The 18711-nt window shown below is 41.5% G+C and overlaps 1 protein-coding gene across 1 annotated transcript in view; it reads left to right on the top strand.

Moving 5' to 3' along the window:
* The first annotated feature begins 1465 nt into the window (after positions 1-1465).
* The window catches only part of rsu1 (Ras suppressor protein 1), a 70127-nt gene continuing 52881 nt past the window's right edge, over positions 1466-18711 (top strand). The window contains exons 1-7 of the mRNA XM_054622816.1: positions 1466-1572; positions 1724-1843; positions 3120-3170; positions 12912-13032; positions 16354-16472; positions 17569-17651; positions 18300-18414. Of these exons, the coding sequence (XP_054478791.1) occupies positions 1735-1843; positions 3120-3170; positions 12912-13032; positions 16354-16472; positions 17569-17651; positions 18300-18414 (598 nt within the window). The 5' untranslated portion in view covers positions 1466-1572; positions 1724-1734. The remainder of the gene's footprint in view (positions 1573-1723; positions 1844-3119; positions 3171-12911; positions 13033-16353; positions 16473-17568; positions 17652-18299; positions 18415-18711) is intronic.

Below are 18711 nucleotides of genomic sequence, written 5' to 3'. Positions count from 1 at the left end.
TTGTCATTGGTGCTCTATGTCTTTCCCAGCATGTCTGTAATACTTTTTGGGTTGGGTGATTATCTTCATGACCTCTCAAATTGATCCAATAATTAACCCACAGTTGTTTTCTGCGGAGACCCAATGACATTTCTCCTGTCTCTACTTGGTGATGTTCTTACTGCACCTATACAAACTCTTAGGGCCCTGGTCTGGATAACATCTAGTTGCTTAAGTGTGGTTTCTGCTATACTACCATAATATAATCTGGATTTAATTAGAGCTATGTACATGTGCATCAAGGATGATATGTCTGCTCCCCAGTCCAACCCTACCAGACATCTTATCACATTCATAACTTTTCCCTCATCTTCTTCATTATTTGTTACAGAGGTTGTCATGCAACGAAAGGGAGCATTACCGTTAGTACGTTACAATGTTACAATGTTTTTAATTGTCAGTGTACGACAGAGTTGCACAACGAAATTTGGATTGTAGTCCCAAATTTGATACGTAGGAAAGAAAACAAACAACAACCAAAAAGGTATATTATATATGGAGGGTGGAGGATGAGTTAAGGAGTCTCATAGTCATAGGAAAAGAAGCAGTTCTGTATCTTTTTCCAGAGGGCAGCAGGGGGAACAGGTTGTGAATGTTTGGGTATTATCTTTTAATATTCCTCTTGTCACTAATATCATTGATTCTCAGTAGATGGGTACCAATGATGTTCTGGGCGGTTTAAATCACGCTGTAGAGCACAGGAATTTTGCCTTCTTAAATTTCCTTTAGAAATACAGCCGGATGGGATTATGGATAACACACCCAGTTGCCAGGTTATTATGACCGCCTAATTTAAACTAACGTAGTCTAATCCATCAGCCCTGCCGCATTAACTCCTTACTTTATGATTGTAATGCTTATAATGTTCAGCTTTAGGTGAAGATTTAACTGTATAATAGTTTGTGGTTAACCTACACTCCTTTGATACCGATGGTCTGGACTAATAGAAACACCTGTCAGTGTAACCCAATACAATACAACAGCACCACAAACTGTTCATATCTCCTCTCTCCTAGTCTCGGTGGTTTGGAAACGTTTTTCTGACACTGTGTCATTCAGAAGAAGGGTCCAATTTATAACAAATCACACCTTCAGTTTGAAACCTTCACGCTGTTATTTTGAAGGTTAGACATTCCAAACTGGAAGTATTTTTTCATATTGGGCTTTTTTGTTTTTAGTAAGACTTTATTGCAGTGTTTGGCAATACAAATACAGATCAAACGTGCAATGCATAGGCCTGTGTGATGAAATGAGATTGGATGACAAATGACAAGGAATAAATAATTGAAATAATGAGAATAAAGTTCTAGTAAATATCTAGGTGAAGTTTAAAGACTGTGGACCTTTAGAGTTTTGGATGCTCTTAATTTGACACGGAGGTGTGGCTGAACGGCCGAACCAACCGGAAGTATCCTATTATGGAATGGAGTCTCTCACATAAACTTCCGGTAAGGGTGGCTGCTCGAAGGGAAGTCTCTATCAGGAATTAAAGAGCTAATATATATATATTTGTCCCTGCTGTTTTTCCTAACGGTAAGACTCCTCAGTGTTATTCATCGTGTCGACATGGCGTCCTAGAGTTTATCCTGTAGACAAATGTCTGTGTCGAAACTGTCGCTCTCAAAATGTTACGAATGACGACTTTACCAACTAATTCTCACCCTGTACTTTTTTTTTTTTCCAGAAAGAAAAAAAATGTCCAAGTCATTGAAGAAGATAGTGGAGGAGAGTCGAGACAAGAACATCCCGGAGGTGGAGATGTGCGACAGGGGCATTTCGAACATGCTGGACATCCCGGGACTATGTAAGAGAATGTCTTCCGTTACACCAAACTGTGTGAAGTAAGCTAGCATCCCCGCTGTTAGGTTAGGTTAGCTTAGCTCAGGCTCAGTTCGCTTTTAACAAGAGCCTTCCATTATAAACGTCATGACTCAGTTGCGATGACGTCACCGCAGACGAGGAAGGCTGCAGTCGAAGGAAGATCCCAATCCTTTACTTTGATATTCAGAGAGTCTCTTCAGTGGCTCCCAGTGGTGCTGGTACTGGTGCAGAGAACGGTGAACACTCTGGTGCACGTTTGAACCAACAGCCTGTGTGTTTGTGTGTGTGTGTCTGTCTGTCTGTGTGTGTGTGTGTGTGTGTGTGTGTGTGTGTGTGTGTGTGTGTCTGTGTCTGTGTGTGTGTGTGTGTGTGTGTGTGTGTGTGTAATTCAAAACTCGATAGGAAGCATGCCATGGATAAATGCAGGTCAAATCTACTGGCTCAATTGAATGGAGAATCCTTATTGCCACCAGTGTTATATACGTATACGACTGTTTGTCATGATTTGGATACGCTTTTAGATTAGATAAATGAATATGTATGATAACTAATACATCATTTATTTTGCCGTCAAGCAAACACACCAGTTTGACTACTGATGTGAAAGCGCTCTCAATATTTTTGATTTCCCTGATTGTCATGAAACTTACTGAAGAATCAATGAATCAGTGTTCATGCCTTATTATGACCTATGTATTATCTATATATATAGATATCTATATATATATATAGATATCTATATAATTGTTTTCTCTTGTCCACACAAAACACATATCACACAGTTATGGAAATCACAGTAAGTGCATGATGTTATGATTATAATTATTATGACTTATAAAAATAATCGGTGTGAAATGACTCACCCATTCATCTACAATTTCAAACATGAAGAAAAGTTTGATTCCGGCTCATATTGGCCCTTTTTCAGGTTTGACTTTTTGACAAACTATCTTTAGTCCAACTCACAGGTTTTGCTACGTTCTGCTGGACTGACTGGCAAGCTTCAAGATACATTCCAAGAATGTATTCTTTACACGCATATATACCATATGTTATGTAACATTATGGCATTACCCACATAGAATAACCTGTTATTACTTTAGTCATTTTATACCCAGAACAATAGATCAAACTTTACTCCTAGAATATTATTCATTGCAGCCCCAATTCAAATGATGAATCCCAGTAAGATGCAGGAGTAAGCAAACTGCAGAGTTAGTTGCAGTGCTGTGTTGACTTGATGTTCCATGTCGTTTCAGTCACTCTGTCCAACATCACTCAGCTGGTCCTCAGCCACAACAAGCTCACAGGTAAGCCTGTCCCTCCGTCCTGTGTCTCAGACACCAGCTCAAACTGTCACACATGCAGCGGTGAAGTTCGTCTGTGGAGGCGTGACGCATGTGTCTCATTGGGTGTCAATGTGAACTGTTGTTTTTAACCCTTGCATTTGGTGTGTAGATGAATAGCTAAATAAGGTCAGAATCTAAACCCTGACTCTACTAAGTATAATAATAGTTAAAAAAGCAGAAAAAGAGTTAAAATGGGCGTTCAGAATATTAGGCAATTAAAAAAAGAACAACATGGAGACATATATGGCATTAAAATCAGCACAAACATTCAAGTCCTTTTCACAACCTGTTTGGTGCCGTTGTAATAAAAATATAGAGCCCAAATTGTAAACCATTTCCCTTATAGTGATGTTGTGAATTTCTGCCCATTAAGGGACCATAGCACTGTCTTTGCTTGCTTTTACTGCAAATCATGTGTATGTTACTTTACAGCAATTTTTTGTTTTAAAAAGGTGTTTTTAAGTGTTCAAATATCTAAAAACAAAATCCATTTTGCTGTGGAAACCAGTTAGCGTTATGGGTGTTAATTCAAGAGGAAATGCACACTTTTTTTTTTATAATAATAATACATTTTATTTGTATAGTGCTTTTAAAGGTACTTAAAGGCACTTTACATGATAAAGGTACTGTAGGAGATACCCCTGCACGCACACACACGGCTGCAGTCAGTCTACTGCTCAGCTAGCGGCCGGACGGCGGCTACGCTCGCTTGCTTTTTTGCCAGTTGTGGAGCTATTTTGCATCAGTTTCCGTAAAATGGCCACCTTTGGAAATGCACACAGTTAATTTCTCTCCTCAAAACTTCTCACAAGTGAATTTAGCGATGAAATTACATATGCAAACTGTAAAAAAACTTTATTTTTGTGACCATGGACTGTGGAGTTCCAGCGCTTTGCATTGTGGGATACACTAGGTGAGGAAGACAGGTCTGATGCATACTGGAGTTATTTTTTTCAAATCAGTATGACCTCAGGCAATTTTTTTGCATACTTTAGATTCTGCTTTTGTTTGCATACTGCAGACTACATGCTACATTTTGGCCAAATTAGTACACACTGCCAGTATAATACGCAGCGTCTTATACAGCCAGTATCGTATATGAAATTATCTTTTTCTTTTCCTTCTTTCAGAAAAAAAAAAAAACATCAAACATTGTCTGAATTCTGATAAAAATGCATCAACAGCGACACCTGCAGGGCAGGAGAGAAAGTGTTGGTGGGGAGCAGAGGGCGACAGCTCTTGCTGTTCTCCCTTATTGTTGGACCTCTTTTATCAATTGAATGTATTTCATTCTTTCAGGCTACTTTTTTTATTGGCCAAAATACATCAAATGCTGCACGGCATGAGGTCTATTCCCTTCCAGAGCCTGCAGTGATTGTTTTTAAGAAATCTGGTAAGCCATTGTTTAACCGCTTAATAAAAAAGTAGAGATAAACCCGACGCATCTGAATCCTCAGTGGGAAGAATTGACGCTGGGTCCTTGCTCCCCGTAGACCTGGGAGTTACACTCTTAATGATTGTGTTTCAAATGCTGTCAAGAGTGCAAACACTTGATTGATTAACCGTCAATGGGCAAAGGTAGTGGAACAGTGTTTTGCATTTCTGGTATAATATTCTCATGTACTCTGGCTCATGCACTGCCAATATCTGCAAGCAGAGCTGGTGCACAGGGGGAATGGTCTTTACACAACCGTTACAGAGGTGTTCCTTATCTGTGTGTTGAAGATTGAGTTTACGCAAATGCAAGCAGTTGCTGTCAACCGGCTACATTTAATTTGACCCGCCCAGTGTGGCTGCCGTTTCTGAGCATTCTTGAAACTGCAACTTAAAAGACCATAGCAGGGGCTCTGCTTCTGACTCTGTTAAACTTAGAAAGCAGGCATGTTTGAAACAGTGTGGAGTTTTAGTTACCTGACTGTTTAAAGTATATATGCTCACTGTAATATTCCATGTGAAGTTTTGTAATGCACACTTATTTTGTTCAGTCCTTTTGAATATTGCTTTGGCATTTGAAAAACAATCAGGCAAAGAATTAGCAGGAGCAGTGATTAAGAGCAGTCGATTGTTTTGTTTCATTTATGATAGAGAACAAGTAACCCGATGAAGGTCAGTGTACCGAAACATTGTCACTAAATATCTCTGAATTCAAGTGAAGACAGTTTGAGGGTATTTTTTTTTGTTTTGTATTGTCTACCCTAGGTTCTCTTCCAACCTACTGGCGTGCAAAAGTTTGCTCTTTTTATTTCCGATAGACAAAAACAAAGGGTTGTCCAACAAAAAAGTCTAATACATCAAATACATGTAAGGGCGCTCTCTCCTGGTAGATTACTTTGTAACCCAGACGCCGTATTTCTACTGTTTACCTCACAACTGTTGCAAAGAAAAAATTTAAACGGCTAACTTTCAAGAGTTGTACAAATCCTGTCATCATAAATCATAAACTTCTCTGCAGTGTTTTTGGCCTCTGAGAAAGCTTCCAATTCTTGGTTCTCTTACTCATACTGAACTTCTTGGATTGTATTCCAAATTTCAAATGAAGTATTCCATATCCCCTGAAGGGCTGATTTGGGTCCGATCAAACCTACAGGAAGTGATTGTGAAGCAAAAGCAGCAGAACCAGTCTGTGTCTATATGGTTCCAGCAAGAATGTTGATCCTAAATCCTTCAATACATGTTTATGTATTCATATCCAATCTCTAACATTCCCTAACAGACAATAATTCTTTATTAGTTCAATTTAGGACTAGGCAGTATGGCCTAAAATTTATATCACTGTATATATTTGGAGCACGTACAATAACCTGGGTGGAGCACTGGGGGGCGACTGCATGGCATCATTTCAACCATCCTGAAGTCGATGTAAACGGCCAGAACAGGCTATCCTTCCACTTTGTTATTGTCATCTATAGTGGTCTTTGCAGAAAACACGCTATTCAGGTTATTAGACAATACATGTTTGTATTAATATTGAAATACTTGCTTTGATAAAACAAAATCTTGGCATTGTTTTCTTAGTTGCTTATAGATAGTTAAACAAGTTATGGTCAGGAAGTTAAACAGATTATAATTCTCTCTCTAATATCTATTTTTTTTATTGCTATGAAATCATTGCAACTGTGTATCAGGGCCATGTTTCCTGAGTCCATGTTTCCTGAACCTACAGTTGTGACAGATTGTGACCTTTTATGTCTTTGACACATGTGATGTGTGCGTGGCATTGAAGCTACCGTCTGTGACGACGTAAAACCATCACCCAACTATCACTCTGGACTTGTTGGTTCTGATCTGAAAGTCATCTGCAGAAACTCCTTGCATACAACCACCTGGCATCACATGACTAATGTTTGACACCTGAGCCAGCTCCATTGAAAGTTAAGCTAGAGTCAGAGTTTGCTTGTGTGGAATTTGTCTTAGTTTGAATGTGTCCTGTGGAACAGGGAGAATGTTGAATGGACATGTTGATCAGCAGCAGATTGCAGTGGTGGGATCAGTGATGTTCAGCACCAGCAGAGGTCACTACAGACCCATCAACGTATTCACACTGCCCTGTGTTTCCACATAGAAAAAACAGATTTTCAAATGAAGTTTTGCTTTTGTTGTTGAATCATTTCTGTAAAAGGCTTATTCTAAAACTCTACTATTAGGAATATAATGACGTTTTTAGTGCGGTTATTTTGAACCCAAACTTCTTTTTCCTCTTGTGCTTCCCTCATTTAAGGGAAAGCCGAGCTCCCAGTACAGAACGATTGTGAACTTATCAGTGAACTAAAGAAACGGTCATCCATTTAAAGTGATGCAGTGCGTTCACTACAGAGTGGTCCTCTCCACTCTCCACTAGGACTTCACTACCAACAAGAAACCACATTTCACTTTGATTTTTGATCAGTTTCGTTTTTTTTCAGTTGAAAGTTTTCTGACATTATAAAGCTTTTGAGAAAGTAACAATATTTTCGTTGTTATAACATTATGGGATCAGTACTTAATATTTCCTATTCCACACTGGGAGGAAAACAACTTCAGATAATTAAGATAGTTTATCGACATGTTCACGTTCTGCTGTGTTTTCTAATCTGCTGCCGGAGATGAACAGATTACACACATCTCATACTACTGGGTTATTTATAGCTCAGATCAGACAGTAACAGGGATAACATAATTGGTGTAGTTACGCACCTGCAGGCACTCTCAAACCTATGCTCAGGAACTCCAGCCCTGTAAGGGAACTCTCAGCTCTCCCACATATCACTGAATCTCTTCCTCTCCTCCATCTTATCCCAAATCATTTAGGGCACTTCAAATACAGATGCACTGTGTCAGACAGGATGGATTGGATGTCGCTGCTTTATGAAGGCAGTCAGGAGTTCTAGTAACATTTGGAAAGTTAAAGCGGAGAGCTTCTGCTGGCTGCTGCCCAGTGCCAACTTTCCTCTACTGTATTCGTCACGGTCCTCAGACACCAACACTACAAGTTACAAGGTTTTTATTTGTCATTGTACAACAGGGTTGCACAACAAAGTTAAGACTGTAGTACTTTTTTGCCACAAGGGAAAGAAAACAAAACAAATAACAATACTATATATGGAGGGTGGAGGATGAGTTAAGGAGTCTCACAACCAGAGGAGAGAAGCAGTTTTAGAGCTTTGTTTTGTCTCTACGCAGGGCTGCAGGGCTTTTCTTCCTCAAACACAGCAGCATACAAACTGATAATCCAAAGGCTCCCCAGGTCACACTATTACACAACAGAGCAAAAGAGCCCATATGGAAATCAATATCATATATTGTACGGGGGACCTTATAAATACTGTGGGTTTGTTGTGGTGTTGCATTGATTGAGCGGTGGTCAGTGGCCCGCAGAGGGACAGGCCAGCTAAATGAAATTGATTTCTGACATCCTCAGTGAACCAGCGGGGCCTTTAAAACCAGACGGTCCTTACCGACTCTCTGGCACACCACAGACTGGTGTGGCTGTTTTAACTGGAAGCAGTGGCACTGTGAGCATGTTCCACTCCAAATGCTTCTGGTGTGTCACCATTGCGATTCTACATCCAAAATCCACTGAAATCAACTTTCGATTTCGAGGCCAAACTTCTCACAGTATATATATAATTCTTCTCCACCCTGCTTACTTGCACACATCCAAAGGAAAAAAACCAACTAACATGAACATCACAGCTTAGCTTACATGTAGCATGCAGCTGCACTTTTCGTGACACCATGTCCAATGTCTGAGTCTGAGTTGATGGAGAAACAACAAAACTGTACAATCCTACTTTTTCCCTGAAGACACCGACGAGGCAACATGTTGCCTTCCCTGTGAGTTCTATAGACAACTTATACGTCAGTTTGCAGGCTACGCTACCCGCAGCTATGCAACACAACAAATGGGACGGGACATGTTCACAGGCATCATGAGCAAATAGATTTGACCGGGAGAAGAACAGGACGCGGTGACTGTTTGCCAACCCGTTCTCAATCCCAACTTGGTTGGTCGGTGCATCTCCACATTTGAGATTGACGCACAGAGGCACCTTTTAGTGACTGTATGCCACACACCTGGCTTTCAGGTAACACCAATGCAAGGTGTGGAAGTGGGGGGTGGATGGGTCAAATAACTGCAGCACTCTCGTCAAGGAGAATGGTGTTTGTGTGCAAACTAAGATAGGTCACTTGATTTGTTAGTCACTTTCTAGTCTTTAGTCATTAGTCAGTCAGGTTAACATCCACCACACTCTTTTACTGAACCTAACTTCCTGTGCAGATGACAGTTTATTTAAAAAAGACAATGATATCTGACGAGCAAATTGCTAGAGGTAGAGTATTTTGTCTTCCAAGCGTCGGTTCACTCCTCTAGTCAACGTCAAAGTGTCCTTTGGCAAGACACTAAGTCCCAACCCAGTGTCCCCCCTAAAGCCTTAAACCTGAACCCTCAGGGTCCAAACTGATGTCACCTTGTAAATGGTGTGTGATGCTTTAAGTGCTTTAAATGGTGAAAACCGAATGGGACAGCACTTTGCTGTACCCTATTACGTTACTATGACAACGTCACAACATGTTATGTACAATGTGGGTATTTATACTTTTTTTTTTTTCTCCCAGATTTGAACATCTTCCAGGCTCTTGACTCAAAAAGGAGATTTTTTTTTTTTTTGGCAAAACAGCTTCGTTAACAAAATGATAAGTTGATGAATGAACCAGCTGTGTAAAATAGTCTGTAGTTGCATTCCTCATTCTTTCCTTTTATTCCATTGCATGTGTTTTAATGTTCCATGTTAATCCATTTCTGAGTAAATGTAGTTTGCCAGGCTGAACACCCATGTGCCATCCTCTTTGCTTAACTTTTTTATGTCTCCATGCTTCCTCTGGTCACACTGTGTTTGACGTCACATCACTATGAATTGTGGGTAATTCCCTTGGGCAAAGTCGGCAGATATATGGGCCGTTTCTCAATACCAAGTATGGTCAAGTATGGACTTGCAAACTTGCAAGTTCATACTTGGATAGTTCGACTCGGGAGTACAAACTCCCGAGGATGGGAGGACGCAGTACGGTCATTTTGCAATTGGAACAGCAGCGAACTTGATGACGTCACCAACGTCACGACGTCACCAACTCAGCTCGTCGGTCCCGCCTACTCCGGTTATCTTCAGTCATATATATTGACAATAAAACGAAATATGATATAAAACACAACCCTGCCTTTTTTCGTTTTCATTTAGAAAATATAAAAATATTAATATGTATATGTTTTGTGTTACATCTGCAACCACAACCACAGAGACACCGGAGCCAGCGGCACATCTGGAGAGGCCTAGCCGAGATCAGGCTGCTGTCAGCGGGCTACATGAGCACCACCGCCCGGTCTCCTCTCTGGTCCTCTCATATCTCCGACAAACGTCGGCGCTTTTTTCAAACAGGCTCTATCTGGATAAATTGACCGCATATTTTAAGTCTTAACAACTACATTCTCGCTTAAAAAAATGTTAAAACTAAATTCCGTTACACAACAACAGCAGTATTTAGACAATGATATGATGACAGTTGTGAGCCGTCTCCGCCACTGTCGTCTCTTGTTTGCTGGTGAAATGCATTCTGGGATACTTGGCTGTCCAAAGTCCACACAAGTCTACTCCGATGCATCCCCGATATAATGGGCGGAGCGAGGACACATCCGGGTATCTGGACCGTACTTGGCTGAATGCGAACTTGTGTATTGGAACAGTACTTGGGCCGCGCTAGATGACGTTTCACAAGTTCACGAGGACACAAGTACAGAGAAGTTCACATATTGAGAAACGGCCGTGGTCTTATGGAACGTGTCTGCTGGAGAGCCCTCAAACACTTGATGATTTGACAGTGGGACAGAACTAAACCCTCATGGAATTTTGAGTGTTGAGATCTGGATTGGGCCCAGACCCTAAATTGCTCCTGAAGGTGTATGAACCGTGTGGATTTGATGGTGTTGTTTTGCAGGTGAGGAAACTCATGCTGATGTTGTCGGGTAGCCTTCTGCCATCTAGTGGTTCCTCTTTTGGTTTTTCTTTTTCACAGTTTGTTCCTAATCGACTGGTTAACTAAGTTATTGTTATGACATTTTAAATAAATTAGAAGAAGAACGTCAATTGACAGTAGTCGAGGCATAAAACCAACAATCTGTTGATCTTTACAACGCCAGTCTTATATTCAGACTTTCCCCTGGCGTTCTGCTGGGTTGGAAACATGGACTGTTTAACAGCGTCTCTATTTCATTTTCATATCTCTGAACCTACAGGAATAGCTTTAGTCCCACCCGATCAGGAAGCCGTGTGCCATTAATTTAACATGAACTTAAATGGCAATTCTTTGACAAGGTTATATTGACATGATTGCTTGGATGATGCTCATTCTATAAGCTAAACCTACCAATTCCATTATTACTTTACTGGTGCAAAGACACTAATGTTTTAACACTATTGTGGGTTCATCAGAGTCAAATGGGACAAACGCATACTGTAAAATAGATAGTTAACTTTTGAGAAATGCTCATTGGATTGAGCATGATTTCATATATGTTGCATAGCAGATCCAAAAGTGGGAGTTGCCATCAACAATGTCCTAGTTCCACAGCACAAGCACAACAATCCCATCCCAAAACAACAGAACACAGATATCTCTTCATGGTTTACAAAGATACGATACAAAAAGAGTAGTGCATCCGTTGTGTGTAACTCAGTCGCAGTGAGTTGATGGTGTCTCCAACTCATTTTTGTTCTATTCACTAGAACTTAAGTGATGCTGCCTGTATCTTTTGATAAAAGCTGTTGACCCATGGCCAGAGCATGTGACTCGCTGACTGAGTTAACAGTGGTACAGTTTGCTTCCTAAGCCGCCCGTTACTTTGCTATTATAACATCACTCCTATCACTCCCCTTAGCTTTTCAGGCATGAGGAATGTGTGTGTGTGACGAAAACACACATCAACTAGTGGCACATAGTCCGTGTCCACCAAATGTCAAATGTTTCTGAAAGCACGTTTACCTCGCTGACCCTACTAACAGTCCTCACCTGAGTGGCACTTAGGGTCTATCGGACTTCCAATAATTACATTATGTGTTTAACATCTTCAAAGGTGGCAGGTTAAACAATCGGTGGTTTGATTCTACACACACACACACACACACACACACACACACACACACACACACACACACACACACACACACACACACACACACACACACACACACACACAAGGGTCTAACTGATGTAGTATCAGTTTGCCCAGACCTCCCCTCTCAAATGCTCATTCTCGTGGCAGATTTCAGGTCAGGGCCCGGCCGCTGGTTTACTCTCCTCCTCGTCCTTCTGTTGCTTCCATTGATCAGTCCAATAATCTGATAAACTTCCTGCTCTTTGTTATCAGCCCATTGATCTGTGTCCGCCTCTGTGTCCTCAGACCGTCAGGGAATAAAACTACAGATGGAAGGGAAGACAGAAACTGCAATATGTGTGCTGTTTAAATGTCACCGTGTAGAGGCGGGGCCAACACAGCTGCTAATGGTCTTATTTATTCATTGTTTCCCATAATTACCGAGACTCTGGTGACCTGCTAAAGGTGTAGGAGCACGCTGCTCCTTCAGAGACAGAATGTCCTCAGTGCACCACCTGTGGCGATGTGTCTAGAAATACGGGTCGTGTTCTGTTTACTGCGCTTTGTGAGTCTGACTTTTTTGCCCTGTCATTACCATTCATATTTATACAACCAATGTGTTTATGATTAAAGTGTTTACTAGAGCACAGTGTAAAAGAATACTCTGTAACATGTAAAGTCCTGCATTCAAAATGTTACTCGAGTAAAAGTATTGTCATCAAAATCTACCTATAGTACCAAAAGTAAAAGTCTACTCATTATGCAGAATTGCCCATTTCAAGAGCATGACCCCTGACCCTGGTAGAGGGTCCGAGGTCCCCCCCACCACAGTCTCACTAAATCCTGGGAGGGAAGCACGGAGTCACATGAGGTTTGTCGGAGCCTCTGCAGCTAATGACGCTGAGCTGCTCGTCAGGAGTTAGGGCTGTGGATGAGTGCTGCCCACACTGTAAAAAAGCTAAGAACATCTTGAAGAGCTGCTTGTGTGCGTGCATGCGTGCGTCGTGTGCGAGTGTGAGTGTGTGTGTGTTTGTGAGATATGCTCGTCATTTTGCTTCTCTGCGTGTGTCTTCCAGCTGTACCTGCTAACGTTTCTGAGCTGAAGAACCTGGAGGTTCTGAACATGTTCAACAACCAGATTGAAGAGCTGCCCACTCAGATCAGCAGTCTGCAGAAGCTGAAACACCTCAACCTTGGGTATGTCGCTCTCTCTCTCACACACACACACACACACACACACACACACACACACACACACACACACACACACACACACACACACACACATGCTGAAGCATTACATAGGTATGTTGCCTCTTGTTCATTTGCTGCTGCCCTGAGGCCAGGCTTGTCTACTGTCTGATCATCCTCCTGTCTCCTTCATAACCACAAAACACACACACACACTACATTCTTCCTCTGTCACTAGATTCCCTTCTCCATCTCTGCAGTCTCTCCACAGTGATACACAAATCGCCCCCTCAGGCTGTTCCAGCTCAGATTTGGTTACAGGAGTTCTTTTGGACCTTGGAGCCGCTCTGGTTGATTCGGTTCATTAGGCTTTGTGACAGAGAGACCTCATTCAAAGGGGGGTCCAACTGCAGGTTTACAGACACTTCAGTTTGAAACTTGATCTTCAGCTGAAGCCCCCTTCATTTCCCTTTGCAGCATTGCATCATCAGCAATGTTCAACATAAGTAATACTCACACATGCATAACACTCATGTACAAACACCCATGTTCGCATCCAATCTTAGAAAGCCTGTTTGTGCGCCAGTGTTGACAGAGGTTCAGTTCCTCACCTGTTGGCCAGAAATGCTTTCTGTGTGTGTTGAGCTTACACAGGCAGGGTGTCAGTGACGGGAGGATTAGGGGGGGAGCCTTAGTGTGTATTGATCCACAGACAAACATCATCTGGATAGTGTAAGCCTCAAACTGCTATTCAGGCCGCGCATTCACTTTTCATCGTCTGTTTGTGTGTGTGTGTGTGTGTGTGTGTGTGTGTGTGTGTGTGTGTGTGTGTGTGTGTGTGTGTGTGTGTGTGTGTGTGTGTGTGTGTGTGTGTGTGTGTGTGTGTGTGTGTGTGTGTGTGTGTGGCAACCTTGTAAGTGCTTAATCTCATCTGTCAAACACGCATCATAGGATTGGAATAGAATGGTCGTTCCATTGACCTGTCGCGTGGTCGCCCACACAAACACACATGAGTATACGGCGGGTAAAATAAGTATTGAACACGTCACCATTTTTCTCAGTAAATATATTTCTAACAAAACCAAACAAATAAGTTCAGAAATTAGGTGATGTGTAATCAAATGGAATGACACAGGGAAAAAGTATTGAACACATGAAGAAAGGGAGGTGCAAAAAGGCATGGAAAGCCAAGACACCAGCTGAAATCTATCAGTAATTAGAAAGCAATCCTGCCCCTTGTCAGTGCAAATTAATATCAGCTGGTTCAGTCCCAACTGATGGCCTATAAAAAGGTGTCTCATTACCAAGGTGTCACACAAGAAACATCTCATGATGGGTAAAAGCAAAGAGCTCTCTCAAGACCTTCACAACCTTATTGTTGCAAAACATACTGATGGCATTGGTTACAGAAGGATTTCTAAACTTCTGAATGTTCCAGTGAGCACTGTTGGGGCCATAATCCGGAAGTGGAAAGAACATCATTTCACCATAAACCAGCCACGACCAGGTGCTCCTCGCAAGATTTCTGACAGAGGAGTGAAAAGAATTATCAGAAGAGTTGTCCAAGAGCCAAGGACCACTTGTGGAGAGCTTCAGAAAGAAACCTGGAATTAGCAGGTACAATTGTTTCAAAGAAAACAATAAGTAATGCACTCGACCGCCGTGGCCTGTATGCACGCAAGACTCCATTGCTGAAGAAAAAGCATGTTGAAACTAGTTTAAAGTTTGCTGCACAACATTTAGACAAGCCTTGAAATACTGGGAGAATATAGTCTGGTCAGATGAGACCAAAATTGAACTCTTTGGATGCCATAATACACACCATGTTTGGAGGTCAAATGGCACTGCACATCACCCCAAAAACACCATACCAACAGTGAAGTTTGGAGGTGGGAACATCATGGTGTGGGGCTGTTTTTCAGCATACAGCACTGGCACACTTAATATAATTGAAGGAAGGATAAAAATCTGCTGCCATCTACCAGGATGATGAAGATGAAACGAGGGTAGACATTTCAGCAAGACAATGATCCCAAACACACAGCCAAGGAAACTATCAATTGGTTTCAGAGAAAGAAAATAAAGCTGCTAGAATGGCCCAGCCAATCACCTGACTTGAATCCAATAGAAAATCTATGGAAAGAACTAAAGATCCGAGTTCATAGAAGAGGCCCACGGAACCTTCAAGATTTGAAGACTGTTTGTGTGGAAGAATGGGCCAAAATCACACCTGAGCAATGCATGCGACTAGTTTCTCCATACAGGAGGCGTCTTGAAGCTGTCATTACCAACAAAGGCTTTTGTACGAAGTATTAAATAAATTTCAGTAAGCGTGTTCAATACTTTTTCCCCGTGTCATTCCATTTGATTACACATCACCTAATTTCTGAACTTATTTGTTTTGTTTTCTTTGTATGTATGGATTACTTGGGTTGTTACCAACATCTGGTGAAAATATCATGTCAATAGCACCTTTAGAAATATATTTACTGAGAAAAATGGTGACGTGTTCAATACTTATTTTACCCGTTGTATGTATATACATAAACTCAGTCTAGTTCATCACCAATCCATCAATCTTGTTTATCAGCAATAAAACCATTTACTGGTAACTAACGGTTAATTAAAAAAAAAAAAAGCGTAAAAAGACGTGAACATCCAAGAGGCTGTATCCGTTTGGTTTCAATGTTTTGTGTTGTAAATGTTTGGCCGATCAGTATCAGCTGATATTAGATAGTTTGATCAGTGATCTCTATGAAGCCCAATCCTAAGAGCTGATTAGATGACGCACTGATTCTGAATTCAAACCTTTTCAAAAGTCATTTGAACTATTTGAATATCTATTTTTTTGCATTATGTCCATGACAGCACAGCACAGCACACCGTTTTAAGCTCAACTTTTTGGAAGCTCTGTTTCGGTTTATTCCTGGCGGCTTGCGTTGAAACCCCACAGTGGACTAGGAAGGCCAACCGGTGAAGTTGAAATGAGGAGTGCTCTATACGAAACCTCCTCACTCCACTACAAAAACTCTAATAAGGAGGCAGCTGGCTGGAGCGAGATCGTCTCAGTGTAAATAACACAATATAAAGCGTGTTATCTATTTAAAAAAGGAAAAGTTTAATCTTTGAAGCGGTTACATCTCCAGTCTGATGTGGCGCACACAGCTGATGGATACGTAGTTTGTTTACATGAGGTAACGTAGAGCTTGCTGTTCTACACGGTGTCTCTCTCCCTCTCTCTCTATCTCTCCAAAGTGAAGTGCATTCATACAGTGGTGGGTTTGTGTGTGTAATGTAGGTTTTGCCTTTGTGTGTTTGTGAGGACAGTATGAACCGTCTGAGCGGCTTGCCCAGAGGATTCGGTTCATTGCCTGCTCTGGAGGTGCTGGACCTCACCTACAACAACCTGAACCAGAACTCCCTGCCTGGTAACTTCTTCTACCTCAGTGAGTACACACACACACACACACACACACACACACACACACACACACACACACACACACACACACACACACACACACACGCTTGTTCTTCATAACTTTTATTTGTGAATATATTTAATGATCAAAACATAATTTAAAAGTTTTCTGAATCAACTTAATAGTTTTAAGAGAAATACCATCACATTTTCAAAGGGGAGGACCTCCAAACGCCAACGTCTACTAAGCACCTAAGCCCTTTAAAAACACACACACACACACACACACACACACACACACACACACACACACACACACACACACACACACACACACACAACTGTTTTTCATAGGATAAAGGACAAATGATTACAGTCACGCTCTGTCATTATGTCCTCAACAAATCAATGTATTGATCCGACTCAGTTTGGGGAAGATCGATCCGCCCTCCAGGAGTTTCACTGACCAGCTGAGTGTTTTATTGTTGTTTTAGTTAGCATCACCAGATTTACAGTATATACGGATACTGTGTAGTACTTTGGCTTTTGAGTAGTGAAACATGGACATGTTGATATCCTGTTAATAATACACATATGATAATGTGTAAGTAATCCAGTGCCTCTGAAATCATTCCATTTATACAGTTATGGTTACAGAGTATAATTCATTTGCCAAAAAGAGACAAAATGCATGAATAAAGTGCAAGATTAATTGGACTGGTAGCGTTATTATTGTACTTCTTTTTTTTTTTTTTTTTATATAGATTTTGCGGAAATATTGTTTGTAGTTTGGCCACAATAATCGCGCCGTGAAAATCTGATACTGTGACAGCCCCCATTTGGCACTTTATGAATAGAATTGACTTAACTGAAGGATGAATAGGACTCTACAGCAGAAACGGCGTTCTGGCTCCTTGTTGTAACAGTTCCATGAGAAAACACTGAATTTGAAATCTGAGAGGGCTCACCCTTTTTTTCCTGCACGGCGTCACGGCTGTTTCGCTGTGTCTTTTAACGAGCAGAGGGTCTGTGCAGATAGTCTAAGAGGCAGTTCTATTAATCAGGCTCCACTGGTGGTGTTTTTTCCCAAACATGCACTAACACAGATGCTTGTTTTGCAGCCACCCTTCGCGCTCTCTATCTGAGTGACAACGACTTCGAGGCCCTGCCTGCCGACATCGGGAAGCTGACCAAGCTTCAGATAGTAAGTTCATGTCAATGCAACTGACACAATGAGCCAAGTCAGTTGGAAGTCTAGTGTGTACATGAGTTTTCAGCAAAGCATGGAGAGCAAGAAGGTATAGGGCCGCTGGTTTCTCATTTACAGTACAAACAGTTTATCAGCAGGCCCAACACAGATAAGGCAAATTCATCAATTCAATTTGATTATCGCCGCAATTAATACACACAACAAACAGAAACGGCATATTCCTCTGACCTTCCACAGAGTGAGCTCTCCTGTATACCATCCCGTCTACGCCCCCTCTTCTTCTGCAATGGTCAAATGGCACAGGCGACAGGACAGTGAGCACCACAGGCCGTTTATCACGATGCACTCAAACATTCATGCACATTAATACATTTGGTTAAAAGTTCCTCTGCATTTGGATGGAAACATGAGCAGTGACTGTCTCAGTCCCTGGCTTCAACATTCTAGGCTCAGTTGTCTGGTGTTGGTAATGATACAGCCCCATAGTTCAAGCCCAAGGTTGAGGGACTGTTCCAGTGCACAGAGCATTGCACCTGGAGAGCGGATAGTTAGGGACTTGAGTACAAACTACAGCTGGAGGAAACGATCATGTGTGTTAAATGAGTGTGTTCTGTTTCTCCTCTGTTTCTTCCTAATGTCCAGTTGAGTCTGAGGGATAATGATCTCATCTCGTTGCCTAAGGAGATTGGGGAGTTGGCTCAACTCAAAGAGCTTCACATCCAGGGTAACCGACTGACTGTCCTCCCCCCTGAACTAGGTACCGACCACACACAGACACACATACACACAGACACACACACACACACTGTATATGCAAACTCACACACGCTGTTGAAGGAGTCCAGTCAAAATCCCAAACAGCTAACTTATAACTAACAAAGGTAGGGTAACACTCTGGCTGTTGATTTTACATCAGTGGTGTTTATGTATCTACAAACCAGCAGCTCCAGTCTGTGCTAAAAATAATGAACCGCATAGTTTCAAATTTATAAGGCTCCCAGATCTATTTGTCACTTTGTATTCATATTTGCAACATATACAGCGAAATGTGGAA

Source organism: Anoplopoma fimbria, chromosome 21 (genome assembly GCF_027596085.1).
Source record: "Anoplopoma fimbria isolate UVic2021 breed Golden Eagle Sablefish chromosome 21, Afim_UVic_2022, whole genome shotgun sequence".
Lineage (NCBI taxonomy): Eukaryota > Metazoa > Chordata > Actinopteri > Perciformes > Anoplopomatidae > Anoplopoma > Anoplopoma fimbria.
The sequence above is the reverse complement of the archived record's forward strand: the minus strand, read 5'-3'. Positions and strand labels throughout refer to the sequence as shown.